General features: G+C 49.6%; 1 protein-coding gene across 5 annotated transcripts in view; it reads right to left on the bottom strand.

The window, feature by feature from the left end:
• The window catches only part of ACOT7 (acyl-CoA thioesterase 7), a 94,465-nt gene extending 79,761 nt beyond the window's left edge, over positions 1-14,704 (bottom strand). Inside the window, exon 1 of one of the 5 annotated variants that reach the window (XM_072975516.1) lies at positions 14,329-14,704. In XM_072975516.1, coding sequence (XP_072831617.1) covers positions 14,329-14,504 — 176 coding nt within the window. In that variant the 5' untranslated portion in view covers positions 14,505-14,704. Of the gene's footprint in view, positions 1-6,342; positions 6,546-6,832; positions 6,852-13,237; positions 13,256-13,368; positions 13,467-14,328 lie in introns of those variants that run through there. The other 4 variants (XM_072975517.1, XM_072975520.1, XM_072975519.1 and 1 more) reach the window with 4 other exon arrangements.
• Between the last annotated feature and the right edge of the window lie 2,482 nt (positions 14,705-17,186).

Raw genomic sequence — 17,186 nt, 5'->3', positions numbered from 1 at the left:
CTCAGCCTTGAGCACCCTGGCCCCACCCGACATCCTGGGCACCAAACAGCCCATCCTGCCAGGCATCCCCTGCAGACCCTGCTGGAACATGCCCCCCCGAGAGGCAGCACAGAAATGCCAAGGGTGAGCTGGCCCAGGGGCTGTGGTCTGGGCTCGAGCCGTGGCTCTGCCACACTACCATGTGCCCCCAAGTCGGCCTCTGCCCCGTGGGTCTGTTCCTTCCCCTGTAACCTGGAGGGTCGATGCAGAGCTGTGAGTCGCTCGAAGCTGTGACGCCCTACGCTGTCTCCTAGGCTCCCGTGGCCTAGGAGAAGGCAGGTAGACCGAGCTCCTGGATCGGGCCCACTGAAGGCCCTAGTGAGACACTGCTAAGAGAAGGGAGACAACCACAGACTGGGAGCAAACATTTACAGAACTCACACCTGATAAAGGACTTGTGTCCAGTAACCAACAGCCCAGTGTGAAAATGAGCAGAAGATCTGAGCACACACCTCGTGGAAGGAGGCGCACAGATGGAAGACGCTCAGCGCCACGTCGCTAGGGGGCTGCACGCTCAGACAGTGAGAGCCCCTGCGCCCCCACCCGAACGGCCGGCAGAGACCCCGACCACAACGACACCGGCGCTGCCAAGGACGCGGGGCGGCGGGGACTCTCACCCCTGCCGCGGGAGCGCAGCGGCAGCCACTTTGGAAGGTAGCCTGGCAACTTCCTATAAAACTACCTAAAGGTGCCCTTAAATTAATTCTCTTCTATACTCTATTAACTATATAAAAATAAGTGTAAAAACTTAGGTTCGTGGAAGCAACTAAAAACAAAATCAAGTCAAAAACATCATCATTGGTGTGGCTGAAACAAAACCACTGCTATGTTTCTGATGACACGGGCCACTTAGGCAAGCTAGGGGCTGGTAAGAGCCTTGCTTATACAAGAAGGTGGGACCAGCCTGCCATTAAAGGAAGCACAGAACAGCAGTCAACTCAGGTCCAGTTTCTTGAGACACCAAAGAGCAGCAAAACCAATTTAGCTGCTAAAGCTCTGAGTTACAACACCCGTGCACCTGTCCCCCTGCTTCAGGGGTCAGTGTCCAGATCGGCAACACTGTCACGGGGGGCAAGAAGCAGCTCCAGAAGTTCTGAGACTTGATCTCTGCCCACCCACCCAAACGAAATTAAGTTATTTTCCCAGTTTAAAAAAAAAAAAAGCTCTGAGTTCCAAACAGAAGCCTAAAGTTCTGGTCACAGATTACAATGTGGGAGGTTGAGGGGTGCTGTCCCCACCACCAAGCGGTTCTCTGGTATCAGCTGGGCACCCTACAAATCAACTCAATTCTGACTCTCCACACGGAGACTGCACGAGACTCCGCAGGTCCAGGGCTCCGTCCCCAAGACTGACCCCGCCCCCAGCTTCAGACGCCAGGCACAAGTCCCCGTGCTTCTGACGCACCAGCTACAGAGGGTTTGATTAGCTTGCTAGGGTGGCTCACAGAACTCAGGAAACCCATTTACTCACAAAGGATGTTAAAGGTTATGAACAGCCAGATGAAGAGACAGGCAGGGTGGAGGCATGTGGGAGGGGCAGGAAGTTTCCATGCCCTGAACCTCCATGGGCTTCCCAACCCACAACCCCTCTGACCTCATCCTTTTGGGTTTTTATGGAGGCTCCATGACATAAACACAATAGATTAAATTACTAGTTGTTGATTAAATCATTGATTCACTCTCCACCACCCCCTCCCCGGAGGTCAGGGGGCTGGGATGGAAACTTCTAAGCCGACAGCCATGTGCTCAGTTCCGCTGGCCACGAGCCCCGATCCTTGGGTACTTTCTAAAAGTCACCTCATTAACATAAACTTGGTTGAAAAGGGTGTATTATGAATATTAAGACACCTTTATCACTCTCATCACTTAGGAAATTCCGAGAGTTTTAATTAGACTGTGCCAGAAACAGGGATGAAGATCAAATACATATTCCTTATTGTGAATCACAGTATCACAGTTATACCTGAATGAACACAGCACCAGAACAGCAAAGAAACTGAAAACGATGGCCACCCGCCCCTGCTCCTCCTGATCAGTTAAGAGGCTAAGGTTGCCACCTGCCAAGTCCAAAAGGTCATGAAATACTTAGCTGGCTCAGGAAGAGGCTGGAATTCAAAGCCTGGACTTGGTACAGGGAGAGAGGGGCAGCGACCATCTCCAGCATGTCCCCTACCAGTGGCCAGGGTGCGCCAGGACAGGCCAGGACTGGGGTGGGGGGACCAGATACCCACTCCCGCATTTTTTAGCCCCCGTTCCTTGGGTGACAGCAAAGCACACACAGTGGGAGCCCTTCGGGGACCCACCGGACAAATTCCATGGGGGTGGGAACTGTAAGCTGCTCCTCCCAGACCCCAGGGTGGGCCTTAGGGCACATGCCCAGTGAGAACACTGGCCTGGCCTTCCCAGCATCAGGGGACTCACTTTCCTCTAGGCACCTGAGGCTCTGAGAAGCTCCCGGCCCTATGCTGAGTTTAGAAGATAAACCACACCTCAGACTTTTAATCCTGCTCACTCATAAACCGAAAGTAAGCAGTAGGCCATTTCCAGGGCAGCTGGCGGGTCAGAGGTGTCTCCATCACCCAGCCCCTCCTGTTTGTTTGTTTTTTTAACATTTTTTTATTGAGTTATAGTCATTTTACAATGTTGTGTCAAATTCCAGCGTAGAGCACAATTTTTCAGTTATACATGAACATACATATGTTCATTGTCACATTTTTTTCACTGTGAGCTACCACAAGATCTTGTATATATTTCCCTGTGCTATACAGTATAATCTTGTTTATCTATTCTACATTTTGAAATCCCATTCTGTCCCTTCCCACCCCCTGCCAGCCCCTCCCTTTAGACATTAGGCCCCGTCAGGGCAGGGCCCAGCAGGTGAGAGGCAGAGCCGTGGTGTCTGGAGACCTAGATTCTAGTGCCCACTGTGCTGACCTGCTGACCTTGAACAAGTCCTTCCAGCCCTCGGCTCCTTCATCTGTAAAACAAAGGCGGTTCCGGTGCCATTCGCGTGCAGGGTTGGGGGGCAGGGCAGATGGGGTCAAAGCGACAGCTCAGAACATAGGCGATGCCTCCAGGACACAGGGCTACTCCTCAGCAGCTGCTGGGATGCTTCGTCCCACAATTACATCAAGAGGGTGGGGAAATGAGTTTCGCAAAAATAGTTCTCTCTCCCGAACACTTCAACTCCACTTCAACTCCTAGGGACAGCAACCTCCCTAGTTTGGAATAAAATTCTGATTTGCAGACTTCTCTGAACCCCGGTCAAATGCACTTGCAGGGCCAAACTGAAGGGCATGACTGCTACAGGCAACCTCCCAACTCTGAGTTTTAAACGTGGCTTAGATGGCCGCGGTCATGCCTGCTGGCCCCTGGCCTCGACAAGTCTGAGCCCCTGGGCCTTCAGGCCTGAAGGGGTTAGAGTCAGGGCACAAAGGGGTTTGCACCTGCCCTACCAGAGGCCTGGGCAGCAAGAGCCTGCCACCTGCCATGGGACAGGCTAAAGTCACAGAACAGCATGGTGGGAGTGGGGGCATTTGGGACAGAAAGGTCAACGAGGGCGGGGTTGGTATTCAGGGACAAGGAGGCAGGAAACAGAGATATGGACGTCACACAAGTCACGCCTCTTCTGCAAGGAAATGCAGTGTGTGCCAAGCGCTCCATATTCTCTAGGGCATGAAAGGCATGCTCACGGAGTGAGCTCGCTGACTTTTGGTTCTGTCCTCAGGGTCAGAGATCAATGACCCTTGGGAATCAGATGAAAGCAAGTTAGGAGAAGCCGGAGACGCCTCTGGCGAAGAGTCGGAGGCTGTGGTTCCAGCCAGCCACTTACCAGCCTGTGACCTTGACAAGAAACTCGGCCACTCAGCACCTGCTTCTCAGTCTATAAAAAGGGGTTCGGCCACATGCAAGAGAATGAAATTAGACCATTACCTCACACACTATGAGGAAGAACTCGAAATAGGTCAAAGCCCTAGTGCAAGAGCTTAAATTGTGAGACTCTTCAAAGAAAACATGGGAAGCTCTGTGACCCTGGATTTGGCAATGGTTTCTAAGGACAATAAAAAGCATAAGCAAACCAACAAACAAAAAGATAAATTGGATTCCATCAAAATTTTAAAACTTTGTGCCTCAAGAGAGAACATTAAAAGTGAAAAGACAACCCACTGAAGGGAAGAGAGTCTCTGCGAAGCACACACCGAGCAGGGCTCTGTCTCTAAAGCACAGAGGAGTCTTACAGCTCAATCACCAGGAGACAAGCCAATTGAAAAATAGGCCAGGGCCCTGAACAGACAATTCTCCAAATGTACAAATGGTGGACAAGCACATGAAAAGGTGCTCAACATCACTAATCAGCAGGGAAATTCAAATGGAAACCACTGTGAGACACGGCTGCACACCCACCAGGGTGGCTATGAGCAAAACCACAGGTAACCAGTGTTGGTGGACGTGGGGCCTTTACACTGCAGCCGGGAGTGTGAAGCAGCCACTTTCGAAAACAGTCTGGCACTCACTCAGAAGGCTAAACACAGCAACTGTATGACCCAGCAATTCCGTGCCTGGGTCACGGCACTTCTGACACCCAATGTGTGGGTTTTTTCCCCACATCAGCCAAGTCTCCAACCTTCGACCACCAGCTGGGTGTCTGTCCTACAGTTTGATGCAGTTCTGACCCCTTCTCAGGTGGACACTTTGCTTGAGCAGCTCAGGGCTCAGGGTTAAGTTTACTGGTTTATTATAGAGGATTCAGCTCAGAAACAGCCTGGAGGAGATGCCCAGGGCAAGGTGTGGATGGGGTGGAGACTAGGGTACTTAGAGCTTCCACACCTTCTCTCCAGGTAAGCCACCCTCCCGGCACCTTCATGTGTCCACGTGTTCAGCAACCCAGAAACTCTCCAGAACTCCACTGTTTAGCGGTTTTAAGGAGGTTCTAGTACAGGGGCAGGTCAATTAGATTAAATCAGATCAACCTCCAGGCTCTCTCCCCCACGCCCAGGTCTGGGGTAGGGCTGAAAGTTACAACCCTCTAATCGTGCCTGGGTCATTCCCCACCCTGAAGCTGTCTTAGATTCCCCAGGCACCTTCATCTCCTTTAGCATATAAAAAACACTCTAGCCCAGGTTTTTCCAAAGGTTTTAGCAGCTGTCAGGAGAACAGAAGACACTCTCTACCACTCAGGAAATTTCAGAGGTTTGGAGCTCATGCTACTGTACATAAAATAGATAAACAACAAAGACCTACTGTATAGCACAGGGGACTGTATTCAATTTCTTGGAATAACATATGATAGAAAAGAATCTGGAAATAAATATATACGTATGTATATGTATAACTGAATCGATTTGCTGTACACCTGAAACTAACATTGTAAATCAACTACACTTCAATAAAAAAAAATTTTTTTATATGAACACACAAACACTTGTGCAGGGATGTCCATAGTAACATTGAGCTTAATAGCCAAAAAGGTAGACACACTGAAACGTGAACTGACGGCCAGATAAAGCAAGTGGTACGCATCCACACGGCAGACTGTCGTGACAGAGGCACCAACATGCGTGACAGCAAGGAAGAACCTTGAAAACACGATGCTGAGGGAAAGAAGCCAGACACAAAGACCACACTGCATGGCTGTCACATCCAGAATTGGCAGCTTTATAGAGAAAGAAAACAGATTAGGAGGAAGGGGTAGAAATGGCTGAAGAGCACAGGGGTTTCTTTTGAGGTCGTGGAAATGTTCTAAACTGGCAGTGGTGATGCCACACAACTCTGAACATATAAAGCCCCTAAAATGTACACTTCAGTGGGTGAATGAATGGGATGTGAAGTACAGCTCAATAAAGCTGGTACAAAAGCCTGGGCACCCGCCCACTGAACAAGGGTTTTGTAAAGCTCACTGTGTGGCTGAGGATTATCCAATCACACCAGCACAAGCCTGCAAGTCCAAAAATCACAGCTCCCCCTCCCCCTCCCAGGGGAGCGCAGACACCCACAACCTGCCGGGAGTGACCTGCCAGCCGGGCGGCTGGCATGCAGGGTGAACTGATCTCCATGCTTGCCTCAAGCTCCCAAAGCCCACCTCCTTCACAAAGCTGAGTGGGGGTCCCTGGGGGCAGAACATGCCAGGTCTCCACCAAGGACGAACACAGAGGTGGGCATGCTCAATCCAACAAAATACGAGGCTCACAAACACCCAGTACCCGCTGCCCACTCCAATTCATTTCCAAGATGTCTTGAGTCACATGGCTTCCCAGGCTGGACGCCAAGGGCACGGCAGCCCAGCGGTGTCGCGTCCTCCTCCTACCTTATAGTGACACAGGGATGAGATGGCAGGTCAGACCTTGTTCCAACAGCCCGGATGGAAGCCCAGCATCTCTCCCTGGGCCCCTTGGAGATCCTGAGCCCCAGACACACCCGGGCACTGACTGGCCTCCCGGGAGCACCCTGCCTGCTGAGCTCACAGAGGCGGAGAGCCCAAGCGAGCAGCCTCATCCTGCAGCAAGCTGGCCAGACCGGTTACCGGCACGGGGCTTAGCAGCCTCCTCTCTGTCTCCTCTGGGCGCTCCCGTCCGCCCAGGAATGCAGCAAATCTCCAACTCCTGGGGGCCTCCCTCAGGCACCACCCCTCCTCTAATCAGCCAGCAATCTCCCGCTGGCCCCATCGCTGGCCCCATAGTGCCAGGAATTCACCGCTCAGCCAGAAGTCACCCAGCCTGGCTCTCTCACAAGCAAATGAGGGATGGAGGCAGGAACTGGTGCAGCCAGGGGCGGGGTGGGACTGGAGCAACACCCACCCGGACCACCAATCAGGCCGGACCAGAAGCAGCCCCACCAGGGCTGGAGGGGCCTCTGCACTGCAGGTGTCAGGAGGGCTGGGAGACTGCCAACTAGCACAAGGGTCCTGGGACAGCAGGGCAGCTGAGGAAATGAGACGCAAGCACACAGCGGAAGGCTGCTGGAGGGTTGCCAGCCCCACGTCAGACCGTAGCTCTCAGGTTCCCAGCGGAGCACTGAGGGAGACGCAGATTCCTGGGCCCCTACCTGCCCCCGCCCCCTGCCAAGATGCAGAGGCAGGACTCAGGAGACTGTTTTCCTTTTTATTCTTTATTTGGGAAACGCCTACCAGAGCAGGGAGGAGAAGGAAATGAGTCCCCAAGTCCCCACCAAACAGGCTCTGGCTCCCTTCTGTTCTACCCACACACCGACTCCAGGTGAGTTGAAAACAAATTTGAGGGCACATCCTGGCATCCGTAAATGTTCCCTCGAAAAGAAAGACTCCGTTTAAAAACAAACCACAAAACAATTCACCTAAATATTAATAAAATACAAAGACATCTAAAATATAAATATAAGATAAATTCCTTAATATATTTTTTTCTAATTGTCTTTATTCAACAATCCACGAATCAGGCAGCATCCCACCAAGCAAGTAGGATGGAGCTCCCCTTAAATCATTAAATATCAAGCGAGTGTTCGGGTTTCCTCCACAATGTCTTAAATGTTTTGAAATCTGCATTTGTGAACTGTTTTCATAATTGCCCAAAGCTGTTAAGAATTCAGATGTCCACTCTGATGAGGAAAGAAACCAACCATGCATGTAACAAAAACCACTGGTTAACTGCAAGGAAAGAATCTCTCTCTCACACACACACACACACACACAAACATGAGTGAAACTCAGGATCACTGTGCTGAGTATATGGCTCCATCTATGAGAAATTCAAGGAAAGGTGAAACTATAATGATATAAAGCAGGTCTGTGTGCCAGGGGCTGGAGCTGGAAGGAAACGGACTGCACAGGTGTAGGAACGAACGTCTTGGGGTGAGGAAATGTTCTATGTCACAATTATCGTGGTCATTACACAAATGTTCACATTTGTCAAATCAGTGAACTATACATTAAAAACAGGTGCATTTTATGATATGTACATTATACCTCAATAAGGTTGTTTTTATTTTTATTGTTTTTTCAATAAGGTTGTTTTCTAAAAAATATAACTACAATATAATTAGCTTGCCTTAAAAAAAAAAAAAACTAGACATCCAGCAAGGCTCTCGTTCAGATTCGATGGAGAAACCAGAAACTTCACAGATAAACAAAAGCTAAAAGAATTCAGCAACACCAAACCAGCTTTACAACAAATGCTAAAGCAACTTCTCTAGTCATCAAACCATAAGAAAAGAGAACAAAAAGAAGAAAGAGGAAAAAAAAAAAAACGACCTACAAAAGATTGCTTTGGCAGTTCGGGGTGTTTTATGGTTCCATGTAAATTTTGGAATTGTTTGTTCTAGTTCTGTGAAGGATGCTGTGGGTATTTTGACAGGGGTTGCACTGGATGTGCAGATTGCTTCGGGTAGTGTGGCCATTTTGATAATGCTGATCCTTCCAGTCCAAGAACACAAGGTATCTTGTATCATCTCCGATTTCCTTCATCAGTGTTTTTCCGTTTTCAGAGTATAGGTAACATCCTTGATTAAGTTTATTTCTAGGCATTTGGTTGTTTTTGATGCAATGGAAATGCTTGTGCCAGTTATAAAATTCTGGTTTTTGAAGTGAAAAAAGTGAATGAAGGGCCGCAAATAGCAAAATATCCTTCTTTTTTATGGGTGAGTTGCATTCCACTGCGTATATATGCTACATCTTTTTTATCCGTTCATCTATTGATGTGCACTTAGGATGCTTCCATATCTTGGCAATTATAAATAATGTTGCTGTTAATAGCTGGGGTGTATGTGTATTTTTGAATTAATGTTTTTTGTTTTTCTCTGATGTATGCTCAGGAGTGGAATTGCTGGGCCATGTGGTGGTTCTATTTTTAGGTTTTTGAGAAACCTCCAAGTTTTCTGCAGTGGCTGCACCAATTTACATTCCCACCAATAGTGCACAAGGACTCCCTTTTTGCCACAGCCTTGGCAACATTTGTTATTTGTGTTCTTTTTGATGATGGCCACTCTGACAGGTGAGGTGGTGTCTCATTGTGATTTTGATCTGCATTTCCCTGGTATGAGTGATGCTGAGCAACTTTCCCTGTTCCTGTTGGCCAACTGCATTTCCTGTTTTGGAAGAATGTCTGCTCAGTTCTTCTGCTCATGTTTTAAATGGGTTGGCTGATTGGTTGTTTGCTTTTCAATTGAAGTACAGCTGATTGAAATTGTTGTGTTAGTTTCTAGTGCGCAGCATGGATGGACTCGGAGGGCATTATGCTGAGTGAAGTCAGACAGAGAAAGACAAATGCTGTAAGATATTACTTACATGTGGAATCTAAAAAAATACAACAAACTAGAGAATATAACAGAAAAGAAATAGACTCACAGATGTAGAGATGGAATGAGTGATTACCAGTAGGGAGAGGGAGGGGGGAGGGGCAAGATGGAGGGGAGGATTAAGAGGTACAAACAATCAGGTATAAAACAAGCCACAAGGACGCACTGTACACCATGGGGAATACAGCCAATATTTTGTAATAACTATAAATGGAGAATAATCTTTAAAAAGTTGTGAATCACTATATTGTATACCTGTAACATATAATACTGTACATCAACTATACTTCAATTTTAAAAATAGGCTATTGTAAAATAAATACATAAATAAATTTTAAAGGAAGATTAGTAATGAAAGTAGTATAAAAAGAAAACACCTAAATTACAGGAGAATTGTTAAGAAAATTATGGTCTGCGTGCACAATGAAAATATTATGTTGTCATTAAAAATTATATTTGTGAAAAAAAACCCTAGAAATTCCTTAGTATCATTTACTATCAAGGGACTTTCCAAGTTTCCCCAAATATCTCATAAACGTTTGAAAATCTACACTTTGTTGATTTTCTACTCAACTATAACTCGCATGCAGAAAATCAGCATTTGTAACAAGCTACATCAGTTTTTCAGATGTAGCCCACGGATGGGAGAACCATGTAATTTACTCCCTTCCTCAGGATGCCTCTGAGAGTGAAAGAAAGTGGACCAGGAGGCTCACAGAGCAGGTGCCCCAGGCCGGCCCCACCTGAACAAGCCCCGCCCGGGAGAAAGCAACTCCTGGCCTGACTGAAACCCGGGAGCTGGTCAGCTGTGGTGCCAAGTCAAGGGCGACGCCAGGCTGCCTGGCCCACTCACAGGGGGAGGCTGGGCAGTGGGTGGGCACAGCCTTCCCACCGCAGGCTCTCTGGGCTACAAAGGCTGCATCTTCACCCACAGCCCCCACATCTCAGCAGGAAGGGAGCCAGCACTGTACATCATTTTAGGAACCAGAATACTGCTCTGAGTAGGGTTTCTGTAACTCTGATTCTTCTTCTTCTTTTCTTTTTTTAACTTCTTTTGTTTTGGGGTTCTTTGAGGGGGAGTGTGGGGGGGGTAATTTGATTGATTAATTGATTGGCTGATTTAATGGAGGTACTGGGGATTGAACCCAGGATGTCATGCATGCTAGGCATGCACTCTACCACTGAGCTATACCCACCCCGCAGTAACTCAGATTCTATGTTTTTATTAATTCCACTGTAAACTCAAAGACAAAGCACCAAAGAGAAAGAATTCCATATAGGCATAGCTCAAAGATATTGCAGGTTTTGTTCTAATAAAGCAAATATTGCAATAAAGCGAGTCACATGAATATTTTGACTTCCCAGTGCAAAGTCGTGTTTACACTATTAAATGTGCAACAGCGTTATGTCTGGAAACAATGCACATACCTTAATTTAAAAAACACTTTACAACTACATCATGGGAAGTATAGCCAATATATATCTATACTTCAATTTTTAAAAAAATTTTAACAAAACTCTATTGGTAAAAGATGCTAACCATCACCTGACAAAGTAAAGTTGCCACAAACCTTCAATTTGTAAAAACAAAAATGCACTATCGTCAAAGTGTAACAGAGTAGAACGCAATTAAGACGAGGCAGGCGTGTACTAAAGTCCAGGTCCACTCCACTAATCTTTATTGAGGTATCTACCAGGCACTTTGCTAGGCATTCATGGTACAGCAGTGAACAAAGCAATCCCGGACCTCAAGACGCTTCCTAGCAGATTTACATCTAAAAGCAAGGCCCAGGAAAGAAAACCTTGGAGACCTCACATGCCTACCTACAAATAAAGGATTTCAGATTATCTCCCGGGTCAAGTCCACACCAAGGTCCCTCCATTAGCTCTGCTGTTTGAGAGCTGCCTACAGTCCCCAGAGAGCTCCCTGTAGGAAACCCTGCCCCTCAGGGCCCATCAGGATTTCTGTTTTTTACATTCCTCTGCGTACTGCACTATCCCATAAGGTTGCCACCAGCCACAGGAGACCATCACATTCACAATTAAATAAATTAAAATGAGTGCAATTAAAAATTCAGTTCCTCTGCATCTGGCCACAGCTCAGGCATGCAGTAGCCACATGTGGCTAGTGTCTAGCATGCTGGACAGTGCAGACACGGGGCAACTCCATCGCTGCGGAAAGTTCTAGTGGACAGCGTACTCTCCAACAACCTGGTACGTGGCATGTCCTTCGACTTCATTTCGAGCAACTCTCAGGACCCCCCACTGATGCCATTACAACCTCACAACCGGATGTAAACCTGAGCTTGAGCCGTGGGAAAACCACAGCCATTGGAACAACCAACAGGGAACATCCAGCAGCTGCATTCACTCCCTCGGCCTGCAAGGTCCAAGGCCATGGCCAAGTCTTTAATCTCTGGCTCTTTTTCCCCTGCTTGTAAAATGATGGAGCTGGGCCGAGGGCTTCTAGGGGTCATTCTGGGTCTGACATTCTAGAACTCTTGAGTCCAACAGGCAAAAAAGTAATTCATTAACGAAATGTTAATTAATGTTATTCAAAATAAACCAAAGGAAAATGCTCTTCTGAGACTTTTAAAGCTGTCCCAGAGCCTGCATCTGTAGGACTGGATCAAAAGGAGGTGGAGACAACACAGCAAGGTGGCCTGGATTCCAAAGTTCAGGCTCTCAGAGATAACCCAATCCTCTGTGAGCTCATGTTTACAACTGCCCAGCGCTGTGCCAAAGGTTTTAATCCTCACAGCCATCCTGAAGTGGCACTGTTATCATCTCCAATTCAGAGGCCAAACTCACACCCACGCCTGAGGCTGCAGAGCTGAATCTAACCACTGCCCTCCCCAGCCTTTGGAGCCCTCATCCCTTCAACATCTCCTTCCAAACCGAGAGCACATGACCACTCTTAGTCATCCAGGATGGTGGAGTTTTGGCATCTTCTCCCTGCTAGACTGTGAACCCCAGGTGGGAACTGAATTTTCCAGGTCGGTGTCCTCCCTCAAGGCATTTCACTCCTTGGAGGCTCTGGTGAAACTTGTTAAATTCATGGGCTTGGCTGCCCTAGGCCAGAGGGCTCCTCTTTCAACATGAGGTGTCAGCTCAGATGTCCTTAAAGGGCTCCCCACTCTGGTATGTCCGTTCTCCAGTGTCCTGGGTTTCTCTGGGCTGAGCCTTTTGTGACCACGGGCCTCATCACAGCCTCCCCCACTCCCTTTGGCAGCTGCGTTGGGAACTTGAGGCTCACCTAAGCCAAATATCCTGCCCACATGTCCTCAGGCCCTTCAGAGACAATATGCAGTTATGAGTATCCTAGAGGCAGCCCAGTAAGCAAGCATCACAGATAAGAAAAAGCACACATGCACACTTATGGAAGTGTTTAAGGTTATCCAACGATCTGTCAACTGTCAGAAGCTGGTTTTTAAAAAGATAACATGTATAGACTGGCTATTCATCATCCTGATGAAGTAAAATAAAATCCCAGCCTTCCACAAGCCGAATGAAATCAGTATCTTCTTTTTGGGAGAAGCACAGTGGAAAGAATGTGGATCTGGAGACAGAAGACCTGTCAGGAGCTGGCCCTCTGGCTCTTGTGGCTGGATCTCCTGGGACCTCAATTTCCTCTTCCACAGCAAAAGTGGTGCAATCTTTGCCATCCTCCCTCCCAGAGATGCTGGGCAAACCAAGTGAGATGAGAGATGTTACAAGCCCTCGACAAAAGATGACCCCCAAGGTCACTTGGCCAACATGAGGAAGAGCCTGATCCAAGGACCTGATTCCAGACCCATCTGTCTCCCCAAATCAGTTACTTCTATTATTTTTCCCAGGGGAACTTAGAGTGGGTGCGGCCAAGGTAAATCCAATAACAAACCAATGGCGCAAGGCTCCTCCAAAGATTTTCTCTCCCTGGGGAAGTCAACACTGACCTTGAGAGCAGGGAAGGGCTTTGACTTGGTCAGAAGTGGGGTGGGCTCAGGGTACCCCTTTGATGCAGCGCTTACTGTATGCCCAGTCTTTGCCTCTTCCAAGGAGATGGCAACACCCACAGGAAACTGACCTGGTTCCAAGGTCAGTGTGATGCTCAACCTCCAAATCTGAGGAACAGGAAGCAGCTCTCACTCTTGGCGGTGCACGGAGCATCACAGGCCCTGTTGCAGGCCCCAGCGTCTGTGCGCCCTTCCTTAGCTCAGGCTCAAATACCTCCGTGCCCGCTTCCGTTCTGTCTGAGGGAAGGGAGGGTAACCTTGAGGCTGCCCTCCCGCTCCATTCGGAAATGAGCCAGCTCGCGATCTCCCGCGTACTCGGGGCCCTCTATCTACCGGTGCAGGTGGAGTGAAGGCAGGAGTGGTCCCCTGACAAGGACCCTTTGCCCCCATTGTGTAAGGTGCTTCCAGGCTTAATGGACCGTTCTCTCTTCTTAGCAGTGAACTGTTACAGGGCAAGGGTACTTCCTATTCTTCCTGTTAACAGTCGCCCCCCACCCCAAACCGAGGCAATGCACTGAAGGGACTGTATATCCGCAGCCCCTCCCCAGTCGGGCACCCACGGATGGGCTCAATGGGCTCCGGACGCCGCCAAGCGAGCAGGTTACTTGCGCTGCACAGGTCGGGGGATCCGGTTGGGTTCGCACCACCGCCCGGATAACGACTCCGAATTAGGGGGCTCATTGGACCTGGGTGGGGCTCCGGCGCGCTCGGGCACTGGGCGGGCGGAGCTGGGCGGGGCGCGGGGGGACCCTCGCCCGGGGAAGGGCGCCTCGCCGCTTTCTCCGGCAAACGGCCTGCGTGACCGCGGCGCCGCACGGAAGATGCGCTGGAGGCCGGCGGGGCGGTGCGCGGGGAAGATGCCGGCTCTGCGGCACCGAGGCGCATCCCGGCCGCGGCGGGCGGGGCCCGGAGGTGACCGGCCCGGCGGGGGCGGGGACTGGGGAGGGGAGGGTGCGGGGCCGGTGGGGGTCGGCCAGGCCAGGGCGTCGACCCGGAGTTCTGGCTCCCCGCCTGCCGCGCGCCCCTCTTACCGGCAGATCTGGATGGCGGACGGGGTCTCGGCGGCGGGGCTCGACATACTGGCCGTGCCGGCGGCAGCGGTGACGGCGGCGGGCGGCTGAGGGAGAGCGCAGGTGTCTATCAGGCCCGGGTCGGAATGAATGAGCCCGGGTGGCGCCATGGAGGGGGAGGGGGGAGGTGGAGCCATGGAGCCTGAGAGGCGGGGCCTGCGCGCCGGCGGCGAATTGAACGCGGCCTCCTGCGATGCCCCGCCCCTCGCGCCTGCCGTCGCCCCGCCCCGCCGGCCGCCGCCGTTTCCTCCGGCGTCCGGTTCTGGTGGCTGCAGGGCCGTTCCGCGGCGCCGCTTCCAGAAGATTCGGCGGCGGTTGGGCGGTGCCGGCGCGGGGCTAGGGGGCCGCGAGGGTCAGTCTCACCCCGTGCGGCTCGTGTTTGTGTAGGGCGTGCCCCAGCCCGGCAGCTCGGGGATCCAGGGGCGCGCCCACGAGGCGGCAAGGGCGAGCGCGGAGGCCCTGCGGCTGTGCGGGCGGAAAGGCTCGCGGGAAGCCGCGTCCGGCTCTCCCCTTACTCTCTTCGGCCCTGAGAGGAAATTGGAGTCAGCTTCCTGTGAAGGAGCATTCATGGCCGAGCTGGGAGGCACGTGGGTGCACAAAACCCGGAGCCAGGAGCCAGGAACCGTTAGGCCACAGCGAGTGCCTCTACAGCAGCACGCAGCTGCTGGAGAGAAGCCAGGAACTGGGATCCGTATACACCGCCAGCTGCAAACCTCGTCGGGGTTATTCCAGAAATTCTTCCCGAGAGCTTGAGCGTTTGCCTGGGGGTGCGCATCCCACAGTGAGGAGCCCTAAAGATTCTGATCTGTTCTGTCACAGCGTGTGCCCTGTAGTGGAGTTCAGGCCCAATCAGGGTCACAAAATCCACCCAAAAGAAGAAGGAAAAGGTGCTCACATGTATGTGCTGGAATTTCAGAGAGCTTTTTACTCTATGTGAGATTTGACTTTTTCCCGATTTTTTTTACAATGAACACTTTATTGCTTCTGTGGGCAGATTTTTATTTTTCAGTTTGAAAAGTAGTCAAATTTTTATTATAAAACCCACAGAACACAAGCTCTCCGGTACAACTAGAAAACCCACTCACTTGAAACAGCTCTAAAGGAAATGTGCCTCATCCTGGTCACTCCTGCCGCACTAGACCAGGGAGGCAGCCCACCACGTGTCTGTAAGTCCCAGGAATAGAGGGAATAAATCAGATCATGTCTCTATATGAGTTCAACATTATTACACTAAAAATTTCATTTTCTAGTGTGAATTAATGAATTAAATTGAGACGAGTACCTAGGATCACCAAGCCTCTTTAACCACCACCTCTTCCCCGTATGGGCCCTGAAATGGATGGATTTGATATCTTGGGACCCAGGAGTAATAACCAGTTTGGGAGTCTTAAGCAAGGCAGTTTCCTTTTCTGTTAAATGGGTGTGATAATAGTCACCTTCCTGAACTTTGGGAAGATTAAGTGAAGTAATGACTGTAAGGGCTGTAGCAAGTTAATAAGTTAGGGCCTTTCTTCCTCTGTGTGCTCACCTTCCCTGCTCAAACATTCTGTCTCTCTCGATAGCCCTTCCTAGACCGTGGGTGCAATAGAAAGAGGGTTTATCTTGGCCCTGCCCTACTTGCAGAGGTGGGTGCATCACTGTGAGAGCTGGAGGCATTCTGTTAAAGAAGCTCAAAATCTGACTGAGAGACAAATCCAAGACACAAAAAGCCTGTCTCTGACCACATACTATACTAAATTCCTAGTCTGGGAAATGGGCTGAGTGGTTCAGAATTAAATAGCCAGGTCCCTGCCAGAGGGCGGGGAGAAAAAGTGACCTGGAGCAACATCTGTACCTGTGGGAAAGGGTGTGGCTACCCATTGGCCCAAGACAGCAATCAGTCAACATCCGTGTGACATCTCCAGTGGAAGAGGAAGCCAGGAGAGATAACAGCTCAGCCAGGTGTTACTGTGGAGGAACTGTAATTTTAGATAGGATGGCCAAGGAAGGCCTTATTTAGAAGGAGATACTGAAGACTTGAGAACTTGAAAATGGTGCTCCAGAACTAACCAGTTGTATATGATTGCCAGTTGTTTATGATGTTGCCCTGTTTCCAAGGAGAGTGATGAAGAGCCCAGTTTCTTACATCGTAAGTTATTTTTGCAATGGTGCCGGTGGATTTACACTTATCTCTCATGATCTCTTACCCTCCCACTTTAGTTTCTTTTTCTACTTTCTTCTCAAGCTACTGGGCCATTTCTATCCCTCTATTTCAGCAAAACATCTCAACAGAGCTGTTTATGCAAACAGCCTCTCCCCTCTTCCCACCTCCCATTCTCTTTGGAACCCATTCCCTTCTGGCTTTTGTCTCTGCTGCTCAATTTTTCAAGATCACTAATTCCTTCCAAGTTACGAAATCCAATAATCTGTTGTCAGAAGTCATCTTACTTGACTTCTCAACAGCATTGAGCAGATGTGATCTCTCTGTTCTTGAAACCCTTACTCATTGCCGCATATGCCTACTTTTTGGCCACTCTGCTTAGCCTGCTCTGCCTGTCCCCCTCACCTACTTTCTCCCAGGACTTCAGAGAACCCTCTAGCAAGCAGTGCTTGGACTTGAGGTCTCAACCTGTTTCGTTGCTTTAAAACTCATCTATTCAACAACCACCACGGGGGAGAAGGGTATAAATGGTGGAGTATGTGCCTAGCTCCAGAGTTCAATCCCGGGTACCTCTGCTAAAAATAATAAATAAACCTAATTACCTTCCCCCACAAAATAATTGATTAATTAAATTAAAAAGAAAACAACTACCACATATCTCCAGCCCAGACTTCTCCCC

Source organism: Vicugna pacos, chromosome 13, assembly GCF_048564905.1.
Source record: "Vicugna pacos chromosome 13, VicPac4, whole genome shotgun sequence".
Lineage (NCBI taxonomy): Eukaryota > Metazoa > Chordata > Mammalia > Artiodactyla > Camelidae > Vicugna > Vicugna pacos.
Note: the sequence above shows the minus strand (reverse complement) of the source record. Positions and strands in the feature narration are given on the sequence as shown.